The sequence below is a fragment of the Bubalus kerabau genome, chromosome 5, assembly GCF_029407905.1.
Source record: "Bubalus kerabau isolate K-KA32 ecotype Philippines breed swamp buffalo chromosome 5, PCC_UOA_SB_1v2, whole genome shotgun sequence".
Taxonomy (NCBI): Eukaryota; Metazoa; Chordata; class Mammalia; order Artiodactyla; family Bovidae; genus Bubalus; species Bubalus kerabau.
In genome coordinates, this window is record NC_073628.1 from 46,946,122 (window position 1) to 46,964,357 (window position 18,236).

Sequence of the window (18,236 nt, forward strand, 5' to 3'; positions counted from 1 at the left end):
TCCCCTCAAAACTTAAAAAGAATAATTTTAATTTAGCAGTCACAGGCTAAAGAATTTCTTAAGCAAATGAAAAATCTAGTTCATAAGAATTATGTTATTACTTAGAATTCACTCTGAAACTATAGACTTGCCTTCAAATCATTGGAATGTGTGAGTGAACATGAGTAATTCTATGAACTTAGGATTCCATGATATAAAAGGAAAATATGAATTTCTTGATGGGAAGTCCTAGACAGTTTTTCCATTTAGCATGATACCTAAAATTTGAATGAGAAACTGTGCTGTAGAACATGAAGAGTAATATATTTGTAAGGAGAATATGTGTAAGGATTTCTGCCTTTAAATTGTCCAATAGCAATCCAGACCTGATGATGGCTCTCAAAACAACATTGTTAACACACCAAATACCTGAAAGAAGAAGAAATTCTGCACTCACTCTGATATAGAAGTGAAAGCTTTTGTTAACTTCAGTCATTGATTTTGAAGCACAATATATTAGAAGGCTGGCTTCCCTGGTGGCTCAGGGGTAAGAAACTTCCTGCTAATGCAGGAGACACAGGTTCAGTCTGTGGGTCTCAAGGGCCCCTGGAGAAGGAAACGTCAACCCACTCCAGTACTCTTGCCTGGAAAATCCCATGACAGGAGCCTCGGTGGGGCTACAGTCCAAGGGCTGCAGACGAGTCACACAGGCCTCAGGGATTAAACAACTACAATATTAGAAGGAACTGTGTGTTAATTGATTGATGGATTTGATGAATTTGGCTGCACCAGATCTTTCTTGCACCTTGAGGGAGCTTTAGATGGGACATGCAAACTCTTAGTCCCCACACAGGAACTCTGTGTCTTGGCAGGTTAACACTTTGCTGTGGAATGTGGGCTCTAATTCCCTGACCAAGGACCAAATGCTGGTCCCGTCCACTGGGAGCGCAGATTCTTAGCCCCTGAACCTCCAAGGAAGTCCCTGAACTGATCTTATAGTGACCTGGAATTTGTATGTTTCCAAACAGGAAAACTTTTCTGATAGTAGAGCAAATCTGATATGATTGGGAGTATGTTGATGTGCTAATCAAAGAAATGGATTCCCCTTACATTAAGGTCACTTAAATTGAACAGTGACATTGTCAAAGAGAAGAGAAAATTCAATTGTTAGAGTTCTCAGAACTGAAAGTTGTAGTTAAAGATAAATGTTATGCTTAAGAGTCATTTTTATTAGAGATAGAAGGGACTGGGTTTTAACAGAATAAAATAGAACATTGAATGTAAGTACCTTTGTTTAGTCTAGATAACTGTGTGTGATACACTGTGTGTGATGTGTCATTTTTTCTCAGGTTGCTCTGTCAGAGGCGGTAAGAAGACTCTTCTTGTGTGAGTGCAGGAGACACGTGCAGAGAAGGGCTTCCCCTGCCAGCACCTGAAGTACCTGCGCCTCCTCCACAGGTCAGTCTTCCTATTTGTTCATTTCTATGAGCTTCTGATGAGACATGTTTTGTCATCTTTATATCTCAGCTAAAACAGAGTGTCCCTGGCTTATTGTGAAGTAGTGAAGTGAAAGTCTCTCAGTCATGTCCGACTCTTTGGGACCACATGGGCTATCCAGTGGATGGAATTCTTTAGGCCAGAATACTGGAGTTGGTAGCCTTTCCCTTCTCCAGGGGATCTTCACAACCCAGGGATCAAACCCAGGTCTTCCGCATTGCAGGCGGATCCTTTACCAGCTGAGTCACAGGAAAGGGTCTTCTTGTTTACAGTTGTACTTAATATGCCTTATGAGCTCCCCAGAAATGAAATATTGACCACTTAAACTCTTTTTCAATCCTTACATACACATGTTTACCCTTCTCCTCTCTTCATCTTCCCTTTGCACTTCTATGACATGTTTCTTAGATGAATTATATCTATTACAGCTTTCTTAGATTAATTATATCAAGTATCATCTCAACTGCACATTCAGTCTATGGCCATCTGGACTTTTCTTAGGAGGGAGCTATGCTCAGAATCCTAAGGAGTGTTAGTGTTCTAGAGAAGATTGCATTCACAGTAATATTGAGCAGAAAGTACAGAATTCCTGTCTACATCCTGCACTCCCAGAATAAACAGGCCTTTTGCCCCTGTTACCACATTATGTCTCAGAGTGGTGTGTTTATTATGATTTAGGAACCTCCACTGACACTTCATTATCACCCAAAGTCTATGGTTTAACATTAATGCTCACTCTTGGTGTTGTGCATTCTGTTAGTTTTCACTGATACACAGTGACGAGTATCCAGCTTTATAATATCCAGAAGTGTTAGACTGATGAAAGTCATTTGTGATCACCTATTCATCAGTCCCATCCTCTTAACTGCTGGGAAGCAAGGTTTATTTCACTGTCCTCATATATTTCTCTTTTTTTCCATATATTCCTTTTTCCTGAAATGTCTTATAGTTGGACTCATGAAATATGTATGTTTTTCAGCTTAGATTCATTCACTTAGAGATATGAATAAAAGAATACCCCATGTCTCTTACTGGCTTGATTGCTCATTTCTTTTTAGAACTGAGTACTATTTCGTGGTCTTAATGTACCAGAGTTGCTTTATCCATTCATTATGGTTGTTTTCAAGTTTTGTGATTATGACCAAAGTGGCTATAAACATCCCATTGCAGGTCTTTTTTTCTTTTTTATGGATATAGGTTTTCAAATTATTTGGGCAAATACAAAGGAGCATGAGTCCTGACTTACTTGGTAGGAGGATATTTAGTTTAGTAACAAATTGCCTTATTGTCTTTCAGAAGGCTTGTACTGTTTTTCATCGCCTTAGGAATGAATCAAAGTTCCTGATATTCCACCCTCTCAGTACTTGGTCCTTCTTTGGGATTTTGACCATTCTCGTCCATGTGCTGTGGTATCTCATTGCTATTTTAAAGCCCTCTTGCTTGTCGGGCATTTTTATTTTTAACTTCCCTTCCTTTTCTCTCATCCTTTGTCCCTTGAGTGAGTCCCCAGGCTCTTGTTCATTTCTATGTAAAACCCACTGTGATGAAACTGGAAGGCAAGTTGGGTTCAGGCCTGAGGATTTTTAATTGTGAAAAGAAGCTTCATAATGCTCAACAGGACTCTCAACTCAGAGGTTGGGCTGGTTTTCATTTACATTCTTGGGGGTAAATAAAATGACGGAAGGGACATATCCCAAGCGGTCTGTGCTTCTCTCTTGTGTCACATAGGAGAGTAAGTTTCCTCTTCTTTCTCCACAGAACCAGAGGATCGCACACACTGCAGGACTTCAGAAATAACTCACCTGCTGAATCTTGAGAGTGAAGCAGCTGAAGATTCTGCTGAGGTGTCTGAACTGCTGGGATCACATAAGTGTCCCAAAGACCTAGAAATGGCGATGCCTAAACGGCAAGATGACTGGTCCAAGGAAGACATTGTGCGGTTACTGGAAAGTATGGAGAAAAACATTCCATCCAGTGATGGGCACACATTCAACTCAACCCAGTCAGTGATGGACTGGGAAAAAGTAGCTTTTAAAGATTTTTCTGGGGAAATGTGCAAACTCAAATGGTTAGAGGTTTCCCATAAGGTGAGAAAGTTTCGCACGCTGAGAGAATTAGTCCTGGCAGCTAAGGAAAATGTTAGCAATCCTTCCAAAAAACACAAGAAAACACAGAAAACACAAGAAAACACCAGGAAACACAAGAAACATGCTTATTTGTTCCAGAAGTCCCTGACAGCTTACCGGCACATTTCCCAAGTGATGCGACCCCAGTACATCCAAAAACACCCCAAGATAAGCAACCAGGAGCTGACCAGGGTTCCGTCTGAGGAACGCAGGAAGGTGCCTGAGCAGCTGAGGGTGAAACACAGTCAGGATCTTGAGAAAGAGAAAAAGGATATTAGGGAGAAGATAGCTCTGTTCAGAGCACAGCACCCTGATCTAGTCCCAAACCCTGAGAAATCTGGTGTCCCCCAAAGAAGTGAAATGAAAGTGCCAGAGAAGTTTCAGGAGAATGTTGAAAAAGTGAAGTCTCCCCCAGAAAAGAGTTTACCCATGCACTGGAAATTCCATGGAGAGCCCAAGAAGCCCCCGATGAATGGCTATCACAAGTTCCACCAGGATCTCTGGTTGAGCAGGGAGCTGAAAGTGGTGCCCCCGAGGGAGCGCATGGTGGAGATCAGTAGACGCTGGCAGCGGGTCCCCCAGGACCAGAAGGAGCTTTATAAGAAGCAGGCGCAGGGACTGCAGATGCAATACAAGGTGGACCTTGATCTCTGGCTCAGGACTCTGTCTCCTGAAGAATATGCTGCTTACAGAGAGGCGACCTGTGCTAAGCGTAAGAACATGAGCGTGACGGGGGGCCCGAACCCCAAGATTAGAAGGATGGGTCTGCAGTCCCCATCATCAGGGAATCTGCAAGGAAGGCTTAGAGAGGACCCGGGGCTTCAGGCTGCAGAGTTAGCATCATCAGACACGACTGGAGAACATTCTCCTGCCTCAGGGAGATCAGAGGAAAACGAGGAAGAGGAGGAAGGCAGCCGCTCCTCAGCCCCCAGCAGTGAGGATGAAGACGGAGATTCTGAGCCGGAGGACCACGGCTCCAGCTCATCGTCCTCAGGGGACTCCTCTGACTCGGATTCCAACTGAGTTTAGTTCACAACCTGAAGAGACAGAACTTTCAGCAAAAGTCCATGGGCTCGTCTCTCCATGCTTTTTCATTGCCTTCCTTCTTTCCCTCCCTCTTCATACAAAGTGGGACCTTTTGGAAAGAAGGCATCTTGAGCTGTAATTTCTAGCCTTTCCATCCACCCCATGTTCACCCTGAGAGAAAGTCAATGCAATGACGCCTCGTGGAATAAACCCTGAGCTGACTGGGCTGTGGGGCTCCCTGGACTAGACTGAGCTCCCTGAACTGGAAAGGCTTGCTCTCCTCACCCTCTGCCTGTCAGACGTGTGAGGGGCTCCAGGGGTGTGTGAGCCCCTTCTCTGTGACCTTGTCCCTCAGGACTCAGGCAGTGAGCTGGGGAGGGAAGATCTGATTGACTGGAAGTGGGAGACTTGCCTTAAAGAAAGCTGTCAGGCCCTGATTTCTCTGGCCCTTTTCTCTGAGGTGAGGAGCTGGCCCTTCCTTACCTTGGAAGTGGGGCCGGCACGTGGGCAGCAGCATTTCCATGTGTGTGTGCATCCTGTGAACTGTCCATGAGATTTTCTCACTGATCAAAATCTCAAAATTAAAAATGTGTAACCCCTCCACCTGAATTAGGTTTTCCTTAAAACCAGCCTCTTTTGACCCAGTGCCCTGAGTTTTCAGGCCATGTATGAATTTCTACAGGTTTCTGCCCCAGCCCCTTCCTCCTGCTCTAGGTTACAAGTGAATCATGTTTTTACCATACACTCAAATTGTATTATGTTATGACTTGTATGGTTTGAGCGTCAGTATTTTAATTCACAGATACTAAACTGTTCGGGAATTCATTTACCACTATGACACATTTTTATTATTTTGGCTTATTGATGTATTTGAAAGCGTGTTTAAATCTAATGCCATCTCATTAAACTTTTTTTCCTAAACTTTCCTGGCTATTTTCATTTTTGATCCTCATGGACAATTAGTATCATACAAGTATTGTTCTTGTATATGAAAAGTGTTGAATTTGGAGACTTCCTCTTCATCCATGATGTCTTAGTGGGGTATTTTATTCCTCATGAATATACAGTTGGGGAACTACTGTAGAGCACATGGAACTCTGCTCAATTTTGTGTGGCAGCCAGGATGGGAGGGAAGTGTGGGGAAGGATGGGCACAGGTATATTCATGGCCAAGCCCCTTTGCTCTTTACCTGAAATTACCACAATATTAAAACTTCTCTCTCTCTCTCTTTTCACAGATTAATTTACTTATTTTTCATAGATCTTGGTCTTCTTGCAGTGCAGGACACATTTCCAGTTAGGGGGAGCTGGGGCAACTCAGTGCTCCAGCTTCTCCCTGGGGTGGTTTCCCTGGGTTTGGAGCAGGGCCCTAGAGCAGTGGCCCAGTAGTTGTGACACATGGGCTTTGGTGCTCCAGGGCCTGTGAGATCTTCTGGGACCAGGAATCAAACCCATGTCCCCTGCATGGGAAGGCAGATTCTTAACCATTGGACCAGCAGGGAAGACCTACCACAGAATTATAACTGTCTATACTGCAATACAAAATAAAAACTGTTTAAAGAAACAGGCAGGAAAATACACATACGAGATGAATATAGGCTAAAATTCTGAATTTTCTAATAGAAGAAGACAACATTTGTTAAAATACTAAAATATCTATTTATCTGTTACTTCACCTATACATGTATACCTGTGGCGGATTCATTATGATATTTGGCAAAACTAATACAATTATGTAAAGTTTAAAAATAAAATAAAATTTAAAAAAATAATAATAAAGGAAAATATCTATCAAAAAAAAATTAAGATTTAGTGTTTCCAAAATGACTTGCTCACAGTTCATTCACGTCCACAAAATGTTAAGTGGATTTCTTTCCTCTTGGAAAATCTAAACATATCTTTTGGTTGAAAAGACTCAGGGAGGAAAGCAGGAAGCACTGCCCAGTGCCTGCCAGACAGCTTCTCCCTTTTATCCTAGAAATGAAATTGAAGCCAGGAGTCTAGCAGCTCAACCCCAGACATACTTCTGCCGCTTTGGCTGTGGGACCTGGCTGCTCCACGTCATTAGACCTTCCTTCCCAGAACCTGCCCAGCCTGCACTTCTGACCCCTTCACTGTAGAAGGACATGTGCGGGGCAGCAGGAGGCAAGCGGGGTCAGGGACTCACCTCTCAGGATTCTCAGGCTGCCATTTCCTCCTCCAGGAGATCTTCCCATCCCAGGGATCAAACCCAGATCTCCTGCATTCCAGGAAGATTCTTTACCCTCGAACCACTGAGGAAGCCCGAGCTTGGCTCTTAAAAACTCCCATGAAATAAAGCGACTCTACATTCAGGTGGTGACTCCTGTTTTAGTCGACAGTTTCCATCTAATCCCTGGAACTCAGGTGAGTGGGGACAAGACACTGTGGGCTGGGAAAAGGTATTGGAAGAGCAGGTCAAATGACAAGAAAATGAACAAACTAAAACATGGCAAATATGCTTTATTCAGTATTTTACAGAAGATCGTAGCCAGAAAGGTGTCTTCTTATGTGGCTCTGAGGAACTGTTCACAAGTTATAAGGGGAGCCAGAACACAAATGGTCAGGGGCTGAAAACCATTCAGAAAGCACCAAAAGATTACTGTGGATCAAAAGATTACATGTGTATGATCATGATACATCTCAAATTAATGATTTTCATGCTTTTAAACAATCGTTATTTATTTATTTTTAGAATCTTATTTATTTGTTTGCTTATTTTGGCTATGCTGGGTCTCTTTTGCTGAGTGCAGCCTTTTCTGGTTGTGGCGAGCAGGGGCTACTCTCGAGCTGAAATGTGTTGACTTCTCCTTTTGGCGGCGTCTCATCGCAGAGCGTGGGACCGGGGTGTGGGCATCGGTGGTCATGGCCCCCAGGCTCTAGTCGGGTGCTCAGTAGTTGTGGTGCTTGGGCTTAGTTGCTCCACAGTCTGTGGGGTCTTCCTAGACAGGGATCCAACCTGTATCTCTGTCTCCTACCAGTGAATTCTTAACCATAGGAACCCCAGGGAAGTTCCTTTTCATGCGTTTCTCTATGAAAAGAGGCAAGAGTCTGGGCTTATTGAAGTCCTGTTTGGAACTGAGTTGTTATTCAGTTGCTCTGTCGTGTGCGTCTCTTTGTGACCCCATGGAATGCAGCATGTCAGGCTTCCCTGTCCTTCACCATCTCCCTCAGTTTGCTCAAATTCATGTCCATTGTGTCGGTGATGCCATCCAACCATCTCATCCTTTTTGGTCCCCTTCTCCTCCTGCCCTCAATCTTTTCCAGGATCAGGTTTTTTGTTTTTTGTTTTTTTTTTTCCCCTTCATAATGGTATATATATTTAATGGTGTTTATGATTAGTTATTATAATTCTTAAATGAATTAATTTATTTTTATTGGAGGCTAATTACTTTACAATAATGTAGTGGTGTTTGTCATACAGGGACATGAATCAGCCATGGGTGTACAGGGTGTAATGTACGGAGTTAAGGAAAGCGAGGTTCAGAAAAAGAATGAGACCTGCACTTTACAGGAACAAATCACCTTTAATGAGGTGAGAAGGGGCAGCAGTCAGATTAGTGAGCTGCTTCACTAACATAAGAAAAGAATAAGTATATATAGGCATGTATGTGGAAAGCTACTGTCTTAAGGGGGCCTGTTTGCCAAGGTTGTTCAGAGTAGTTATCTCTTAAAAGGCTGGGGCAAGGAATTTTGGAGATCGGCCAGAGGCTGGACCGGCTGGGAGCTGGGCCTAGTGTCCATTTTTTTCTTTGGGTGAGAGAGTTCTTTGTTTTGCATAGAATGGTGGAGAGGACGTGGAGGGGAGTTTTAATTCCAGGCTATTTTGAGCTGTGCAACTTTCCTTCACAGAGATCAGGGTCTTTTACGATGAGTCAGCTTTTCCAATCAGGTGGCCAAAGTACTGGAGTTTCAGCTTCAGCATCAGTGCTTGCAATGAATATTCACAGTTGACTTCCTTTAAGATTGATTGGTTTGATCTGCTTGCAGTTCAAGGGACTCTCAGGAGTCTTCACAATACCACAGTTTGAAAGCATCGGTTCTTCAGTGCTCAGCCTTCTTTATGATCCCACTCTCACATCCATACATGACTACTGGAAAAACCACCGCTTTCACTAGAGAAAAGCCTGCACACCCCTGTGTTGTAAGAAGCTCATGATCTCTACAGTGGCCCTGGACAGTATCACGAAGGTCCTGAATATGGTGCAGCTGGACTGTATCCAGGAGATGCAAGTGACCTGGATCTGGCATCTGTCCATCCTGGCCATGTTTGCTCCTCTCCTGGGTCAGACGAGCAACGTGCAGAAACCCCGTCTCTCCGGCATTCATGGTCTGCCCATGAGGAGCAGCAACAGGAAGTTGTTCAATTTCCCACTCAGTTTCTAAGCGGCACCGTCTCCAGTCTGTCTGTCTGGACTCTCCCTCCTTGTCTGAACCTGCCTGGACCAGATGCTCAGGTGAGGGTGGACCACTGCCTGGGAAACAGTGAACAAAACACTGGCATGTCAAGCACACGGGGTCCTTTGTGTTTCTATCCTGAGCTGTGGAATCACTTCACCTCAGAAATCAGGGGGAGGAGCAGACAACACACTAGAAATATCTGGATGGGGCGTTTGGATCCAATGAGGGAAGGCATGGGTTCTTCCTTAGGAAGGGAAAGCTATGTCAGATGACTAAGAAAATAGGTAAGTGAAGAGGGCATTAAAGAACAGACACCACCTCAGACCCGAGTAATCTGAAACAAAAGGTCTGAGGAATTCCCTGGTGGTCCAGTGGTTAGGACTCTTCTCTTTTGGGGCTGAAAGTCCAGGTTTGATCCCTGGTGGGGGAAGTAAACTTCACAATCTGTGTGGTGTGGCCAGTAAAGAAAAATGAAAACAGAAAGTTCGGGAAAGAGACAGAGAGAAAAGTTCTGTGCTTACCAGATTCCTAAACACGATGAACTTGTCTCAAATCACCGGTCCCTAAAAGATTGCCTTTTGCTCCCGATAAGTTAGTTAATATTTAAGAAATGCATAATTCTGATAGGATCATAGTGGAGCAGGAGCCAGAGATCATACAAAGCTGCAGGGGGTTTGAAGGTGATGCAGAGAGGTAGTGCCGGGCCAAAATGAGACGGGTGACCTTTAGGAGGTGGTTAGTAGGACCTTGTCTTTGGGCAAATCACTTATCTCACAACTTTAGCTCAGCTGCCACCCTGATTTCTCAGTCCTAATTGCTTGCTTTCTCCCCAGATGCCTGAGGACCCCCTTGGCCCACCTGGCAGTAACTAACTGGCAGCTTACAGAGTCAGACTTGCCCCATCTGTCCCAGAGCCCAAACATGTGTCAGCTCAAAGGCCTGGATCTGAGTGGGGTCACCATTATGGACTTTAGCCCTGAGATCCTCCACGTTCTTTTGGAACAAGTTGCAGCCACCCTCGAGGAACATAACTTAGAGTGGTGTTGGATCACAGAGTCCCAACATGAGTCCATCCTGAGTGAGTCCATGCATCAGGAATGGAAAACCAATCCATGGTTTCAGACATCAGTTCAACTCGAATGGAAAGGAAAGATGATACTGCAGGGGTGCAGGACTGCAAGGGGAAATGCAGACTCTGGTTGGCGATGGGACCTTCAGAGACATGGGTTTATTGCATGACAAACATGAATTAATTTCCGGAAGGAAATCTTGTATGCTCATGTGGCATTACCCTTGGGTGGGGATTGGAAATAAATGGTCACAAATAAAGAAACCTGCATTGTATTTGTATCCGGTGCCCTTCATAATACATTATCGTGTTTGTCTGTTTTCACCTCAGGAATCTCCAAGTAGTGATGAAAGCAAACACACAGGATTGTCTATGCTCAGAAATCCCACTATTCCCACTAGTTCTCTATTCTGTCTCAGACATCCGCTACCTCCTAGCTTACTGCAGTGGCTGTTCAGTGGCTTACTGCACACACAGCAAGGGGAACATACTCAATGGCCAAGGAGTCATTGGAGTGAAGAGCTCTACGTTAGGGTACCCATGACCCTGGACGCGAGCTGTCCTCAGGGTTCTCCTGGTGGGACCATAGTCCCAGTCCCTGACCTTTCTGTGCTAGGAAAGGGCTTCACTACACACATCAAGACCCTCCATCCTAGAAGTGTCATCCACACTGCAGAGGTGCCCAGTCTCTTGTCAAGCATGTGTAGTGGTCCTCCTTGAATAATAGAATATCTCCTGGCAAATAGAAGAGGAAAAGGCTGAGGTAGTGACAGATTTCCTCTTCTTGGACTCTAAAATCACTGCAGATGGTGACTGAAGCCATGATATCAAAAGACAACTACTTTTTGTCAGGAAAGCTCTATGACTAACCTTAAACATTTTGTTGAGGAGCAGAGGCATTACTCTGCTGACAAAGGCCTGCATAGTCAAAGCTACAGTCTTGTCAGTGGTCACCTGTGTGTTTGAAAGCTGGACGGTAAAGAAGGCAGCACCAAAGAACTGATGCCTTCAAACTGTGATGCTGGAGAAGACTCCTGAAAATCCCTTGGACTGCAAGGAGATCAAGCCAGTCACTCTGAAAAGGAATCAACCCTGAATTCTCATTGGAAGGACTGATGCTGACACTGAAGCTCCAGGATTTTGGTCATCTTATGCAAACGGCCGACTCATTGGAAAAGTCCCTGGTGCTGGGAAATATTGAGGGCAGTAGGAAAAGAAGGCATGAGAGGATGAGATGGCTGGATGGTATCATCAATGGAATGGACATGAAATTGACAAGCTCCGGGAGATGGTGAGGAATAGGAAAGCCAAAGAAATAAGCAAAGGGTTAAGAGATGCTCTTAACAGAAGAAAGAACGTGCAGAAATGGTAAGGTTTTGGATCATAGACAACTCAGTACTCTTTTTTTAATCAGTAACTGGAGATTGCTGAGGAATAAGCTGAAAAGGAGAGCAATAGATCATGGAAGGCAGCAGTTGGTTTTCAACAAGAGTTTCTTTATTTCTGACAGTTGCTTTACAAACATCTACCCAGGGAAAATTCCAACATGTGGGTCTCAAACCCACATGCAGCTCCAAACATTGAGGTTTATATATGATTGTATAAATACATATCCCCAAAAGTTCCAACACCTCCCAGAGTCTACATTTCCCCTTGCAATCCAGCACCTCTTCAGGATCATCTTTCCTTTTCCCATTCACATTGAGCTGATGTCTGAAACCATGGATTGCTTTTCCATTCCTGATGCATCTATTGCCAAGATTTTAGTTTGCAGGTGACCAGAAGTAAACTTTGACAGACGCATCCAGCTAGGAGGAGGGTAACAGTGGTACAGAAAAGGCTCCTTGGGATAGAATGCCTTAATGCCCTAGTGAGGATACAGGCTGGATCTAAGCCAGATGGAGCTTGGATATCCTAAATCCCACATAATCTCAATGAGTTTATCTTGAAGTTGGACGAGTCAGCCGAGGTGGAGGGCTCCATGAGGCTACAGCTCTCCTGAGGGGAAGGACCAAACTCATCATTTAAGGTGCTCAGCCCAGTGGTGTGACTCAGAAGCTTCTCCAGGATGGCCAGAAAGGAGATACCATGCAGACACAGGTCCCAAGCTTGAAGGGCAGACAGGTTGGAGTCACGTTGGGACTCTGTGATCTAATACCGATCTAGGTTCAGTTCCTAGAGTGTGGCTTGTTCCAAAGAACAATTTGTTCCAAAAGAACATGGAGAATCTCAGGACTAAAGTCCATCGTGGTGACCCCACTCAGATCCAGGCCCCTGAGCTGATGCAAGTTTGGGCTCTGGGACAGATGGGGCAAGTCTGACTCTGTAAGCTGCCAGTTAGTTACTGCTGGGTGGGCCAAGGGGGTCCTCAGGCATCTGGGGAGAAAGCAAGCAATTAGGTCTGAGAAATCAGGGTGGCAGCTGAGCTAAAGTTGTGAGATAAGTGATTTGCCCAAGGACAAGGTCCTACTAACCACCTCCTGAAGGTGACCCATGTCATTTTGGCCTGGCACTACCTCTCTGCATCACCTGCAAACCACCTGCAGCTTTGTATGATCTCTGGCTCCTGCTCTACTACGACCCTCTCAGAATTATGCATTTCTTAAAAATTAACTAACTTATCGGGAGCAAAAGGCAATCTTTTAGGGACCGGTGATTTGAGACAAGTTCATCGTCTTCAGGATCTGGTAAGCACAGAGCTTTTCTCTCTGTCTCTCTCCTGAACTTTCTGCTTTCATATTTCTTTACTGGCCACACTGCACAGGTTGTGAAATTTACTTCCCCCACCAGGGGTCAAACCTGGACTTTCAGCTCCGAAAGAGAAGAGTCCTAACCACTGGACCACCAGGGAATTCCTCAGACCTTTTGTTTCAGATTACTTGGGTCTGAGGTGGTGTCCGTTCTTTAATGCCCTCTTCACTTACCTATTTTCTTAGTCATCTGACATAGCTTTCCCTTCCTAAGGAAGAACCCATGCCTTCCCTCATTGGATCCAAACGCCCCATCCAGATATTTCTAGTGTGTTGTCTGCTCCTCCCCCTTGATTTCCGAGGTGAAGTGATTCCACAGCTCAGGACAGAAACACAAAGGACCCCATGTGCTTGACATGCCAGTGTTGTGTTCAGTGTTTCCCAGGCAGCGGTCCACCCTCACCTGAGCGTCTAGTCCAGGCAGGTTCAGACAAGGAGGGAGAGTCCAGATAGACAGACTGGAGATGGTGCAGCTTAGAAACTGAGGGGAAATCGAAAAACTTCCTGCTGCTGCTCCTCACGGGCAGACCGTGAATGGGGGAGACATGGGGCCTCTGCACGTTGTTCATCTGACCCAGGAGAGGAGCAAACGTGGCCAGGATGGACAGATGCCAGATCCAGGTGACTTGCACCTCCTGATACAGTCCAGCTGCACCATATTCAGGACCTTCGTGATACTGTCCAGGGGCATTGCAGAGATCATCTGCTTCTTACAGCACAGGTGTGTTCAGGCTTTTCTCTGTGCCACCCACCTGGGGAGGTAGGAGAGGAAGTTATCCAGGGTCCTTTTCTTCAGACAAAGGTCTGTGTATACTTTTAAGGGAGCCAAGGCCTGGTGTGTCCTTGAGCTCTGCTCCACCACTGGTGCCATTCCTGAGTGTGAGCACCCTTGACTGCTGGCTCCAGACCACACGCTCCAGAAATTCTGGTCAGTAGTCCATGAATCTAGCACCTGCAGTTTGCACCTCCTAAGAGGACCAGGAGATTGACAGGGATGCATTACCATCCACACAGACTGCAGCCACAGACTCAGAAATAGACCACAGACTGCCCTCTGTATTTCCCTCACGTCTCTCTCGTCACCTGCTTCCTCGCCGGCTCCCCTCTGTGCCTCTCTGTTCTCCAGCTCCCTTTCTCCCGCTTTCCTCTCCAGGTCTCCACTTCTAGTAGGATTAAGCCTCATGGGAAGGGGATGGGGCATGTTCTCTCAACCTCCCTTGCATCTTAGGCACCCTTACATATCAGGAAGGCATTTCTCACAGAGAGCCAAGGCCTCTAAGCCTCTCCATTGCCAGCCTCAGAGTCCTCGGGTCTGTCCATGGGTTGCCGAATTGGCCCACCCCAGAAGTCTCTTCCGGGATGCCCAGGACCCTATCAAGCTACCTGGATCTTGTTCCCCTGGAGTGAACCTTCTGGGCCAGCAGGACATCAAGTGCTTCCAGCCCTGCTCATAAGGGACCCACATAAGGCAGGGCAATGAGCCCCCCAGAGGGAGGCAGACAAAGGGACAGGCTTACACCATGATCCCAAGGTCTTGATGTGTTCCCCCATGGATTGTGTCCATGAAGAGGGGTGGGAAGAGCTCCCTGGGCAGAAACTCCAGATAAGAATAGACCAAGGCATCTTCCTTGAGCAGGTGCATTCTCTCCAGGTCCAGGAGCCTACGGGGGTTCCGGACACTCATCCTGACTCTGCTTCAGGAGGAATCCTGTGGTAAATGCCAGTGAGCATATCATCCATGTCAGGCCAAGCAGGAGCAGACCTAAGACAATATCCCAACCCTTCAGAGAAACCTACTCAGGACTAAGGCTCTGCTCCGGCAGGGGTGGAAGTGCCTCAGTTAGGCCACATGCCATTCAGGCCTCAATGGGCACAATGCTATAGCTCCTTCCCTATTGGATTCAGAACAAGCCTCTCACAAGTTCCAATCCAGAGGAATGGCAACCACTAGCCCATTCAGTTCCATACAGTGCTTGGATTAATCCAAGTCCCACCTGGAAGTGGTAGCAGGAATTCTGAAAACTCACTCCAGTCTTGATGAGGGAATGATGTCAGAGCATCATTTAGAACCTTAAATCAATAAGAGGAAGGTCATGTGGACCAACACAGCCTCCATCCTCAGTTACCCTTAACATGAATGCCATTTGTGTCAGAACTGTGTAGGTGAAATTCATGAAACAAAACTCCAAAAAGATATTTTAAATGCATATGTTAAATGTCTTTAAAAGATATTTTTAAATGATAGAAGTTAAAGCACTAATTAAAATGTTTGAGTTCAGGCAAAACTACACTGAGAGGCAAAATTAAACCTGAAACGTGTTCGTTGGAAAGAACTGATTTTTTTAACAACTCTCCCTTCACTAGGGATACATGGCACCCTTCAAGATTAGCTAACCACTAGTAAGAGAAGAGAAGGCTTCCCTCGTAGCTCAGTTGGTAAATCATCTGCCTGCAATGCAGGGGGCCCAGGTTCAATTCCTGGGTCAGGATGATCCCCTGGAGAAGGAAATGGCAACCCACTCTAGCATTCTTGTCTGGAGAATCCCATGGACAGAGGAGCCCGACAGGCTACAGTCCATGGGATCGCAAGAGTCGGACACGACTTGGCGACTAAACCACCACCACCAGTAAGAGAAGAGTGTCCTTATATGAGGGTGGAAACTTACTGCTCTAATCTGCCTGGTGGGGTGCTCACAATTCAAACCCTGTGAGAACCCCTCTGATGTCTCCAGAGCCAGGAAATTCTGCACCTCTTCTCCAGTGCTTGAGACTTTTATAAGTCTTTTTGTTCTGTCATCCCTCTGTCCCACTGCTAACCCAACCGGAACAGTATATCTGATTAGATTACAGAGGGACCATTGACTGACCCTGATTGGATCATCATACTTCTCTAGATTAGTTGATTGAATCATATACACATCACCAAACAGAGACTGATGGAGTGGTCAGGTAATCAAGGACCTGTTCACTGATTCACTTCACAAATATTGACTGTATTCTACTAATATGGACAGTTATATTCTTGTGGATCAAGCATGAAAGGGATTATTGATTCCTGCCCTTGGCCAAGAAAGAACAAAAGTTGACAGAATCATTGCTGGGGGAATTTTGGTCAAGTCAAAATTAGCAAAATGTCCTTGAGTTAAAACAGCTCACGAAAGCAGTCGTGTTGTCATGAAAGAAAACAAAATACACTCATTCCTGTATGAGATTTTCACTCAGGTGTTATGTAGGAAACACAGGTGATTCTAAGCCTATTTGGGCAGCAAGGGAAGAGCTTTGGGGGATGTGATTGGTTTTCCAGGCCTAAGCCAAGCCTTCTCTGAAGGTAGACAGGTCAAAACCTCAGTGAGAGTAAGAGTGGTTCTGGACAGTTTGGAGCTGAGCATTCCTAAAGGGACATCATGAATGATCACAAAGATGGAAAATAAAGATTTCTTTTTCATTTTTATATTTTGAGAAACAGGGAAATTTAAATACACTACTCTGGGTGATATTAAGATAGCAAAAGAGGGCTTCCCTGTGGTTCAGTCATAAAAAATCTGACTGCCAATGCAGGAGACATGGGTCTGATCCCTGGTCTGGGAAGATCCCATATGACATGAGGCATATAAACCCGCTTGCCACAACTGTCGGAGAAGGCAATGGCACCCCACTCCAGTACTCTTGCCTGGAAAATCCATGGACAGAGGAGCCTGGTAGGCTGCAGTCCATGGCATCGCTAAGAGTCGGGAATGACTGGCGACTTCACTTTCACTTTTCACTCTCATGCATTGGAGAAGGAAATGGCAACCCACTCCAGTGTTCTTGCCAGGAGAATCCCAGGGACGGGGAAGCCTGGTGGGCTGCCGTCTCTGGGGTCGCACAGAGTCAGACATGACTGAGGCGACTTAGCAGCAGCAGCAGCAGCAGCAGCAGCCACAACTGTTGAGTCTGTGCTCTAAATCCTGGGATCCAAAACTACCGAAAGTCAAGCACTCTAGAGTTTGCTCTATAACAAGAGAAGCCACCTCCGTGAGAAGCCTGCACACCACGACTAGAGAGCAGCCCCCTTTCCCCAGCTAGAGAAAAGCAGGAACAACAGTGAAGACCCAAGGGCACAAACGGAAATGCAATAAATTTCAAGGAAAAGAGACAGGAAAAGAGAGAGGCTTAGAGGAAACACTGTCACCTTAGAGGCTCTTCTTTCCCAGAGAGTTGAGATCAGCACAGCACACTGAGGGTGGGCACTGTGGGCTCTTTGGGAACTTGGAATCAGAGAAGAAATGAACCTGCTTCAGTCCCCAGTAACCCTGCCATCCAGAGCTTTTCTTTAAGTTGTGTTTTTTTTGTTGTTGTTGTTGTTCTCACTGAGGACACTTTCCAGATGGCTATTCCCCCCTCCATTTTTCAGGGGTCTTAGAAGTCAAATAAATCATAATTTCACTGGCCCCTTTTCTACTGTACTTAGATGATTACTGTTTCCTCAGACCTAGCTAAATCCACACAGATTCTGATCAAGTTGACACCGTTAGGCCCAGAAATAAAATTCTGCTATTTCTCTTCATAAATACCACCATCTTTTCTGCACTTAATACCAAAGCTCTTATGGTGTTAGCATACTACCTCGTTCAGGGATGACTTCCACTTTGAGACGCATCATACAAGGATTTCTTTGAAGCTGAATGTCACATGCAAAGGGGGACCTTTTATCCATCTATAAGAATTTTCCATGCCTCTCACGCACCCCAGTTATTTGATGCCTGAACAATTCTTATACACCTCTGACCACCAAGGTGAAGACTCCCTGAAGGGTGTTCTCTGTCTGAGTCACTTTGGGGAAGATTGGTTTCACCATATTTCTCTCATGACCTTTACATAAAAAGCATTAAAATGGATTCTACTCATGACATTTTAAACATAAACATGATGAAAAAAAATATATATATGTGTGTAACTGAGTCACTTTGCCCTACAGTTAAGATGAGACACAATAATTTAACTAAAATTATTTTTAATTGTGTGTTTAAATTGTGTTTATTTTTAATTGTGTGTTTAAGTAAAAACACAATGATTTAACTATACTTCAGTAAAAACTTTTTTAAAAAAAACCTGGGACTTCTGAGATGGTCCAGAGTTTAAGAATCTATCTTACAGTGCAGGGGATGCCAGTTGAATCCCTGGTCCAGGAATATGTCTCATACCACAGGGCAACTAAGCCCATGAGCAGCAACCATGAGCCCATGTGTAGCAACAAGTTAAGGCTGTGGACTGGAGCCTGTGCTCCAGAATGAGAGACGCCACCTCAAGGAGAAGCCCGAGCACTGCGATGAAGAGCAGCTGTGTGCACCACAGCTAGAGAAAGCTATGCAGCAAGGAAGACCTAGCACAG

General features: G+C 45.2%; 1 protein-coding gene and 1 long non-coding RNA gene across 7 annotated transcripts in view; one reads left to right on the plus strand and one right to left on the minus strand.

Annotated features, from left to right (window-relative positions):
* LOC129652703 (upstream-binding factor 1-like protein 1) overlaps positions 1-5,231 on the plus strand; it is a 99,589-nt gene extending 94,358 nt beyond the window's left edge. For 4 of the 6 annotated variants that reach the window (XM_055581603.1, XM_055581605.1, XM_055581601.1 and 1 more), the window contains one exon: positions 3,235-5,231. In XM_055581603.1, coding sequence (XP_055437578.1) covers positions 3,366-4,625 — 1,260 coding nt within the window. In that variant the 5' untranslated portion in view covers positions 3,235-3,365 and the 3' untranslated portion in view covers positions 4,626-5,231. Of the gene's footprint in view, positions 1-1,328; positions 1,438-3,234 lie in introns of all 6 variants that reach the window. The other 2 variants (XM_055581602.1, XM_055581604.1) reach the window with 1 other exon arrangement.
* Positions 5,232-11,542: 6,311 nt separating this feature from the next.
* Positions 11,543-16,804, minus strand: LOC129653849 (uncharacterized). The gene is made up of 3 exons (XR_008715238.1): positions 15,532-16,804; positions 13,269-13,617; positions 11,543-12,491 (listed from the first exon to the last, which is right to left on the minus strand). It is a non-coding gene; the product is annotated as an uncharacterized LOC129653849 (long non-coding RNA).
* Between the last annotated feature and the right edge of the window lie 1,432 nt (positions 16,805-18,236).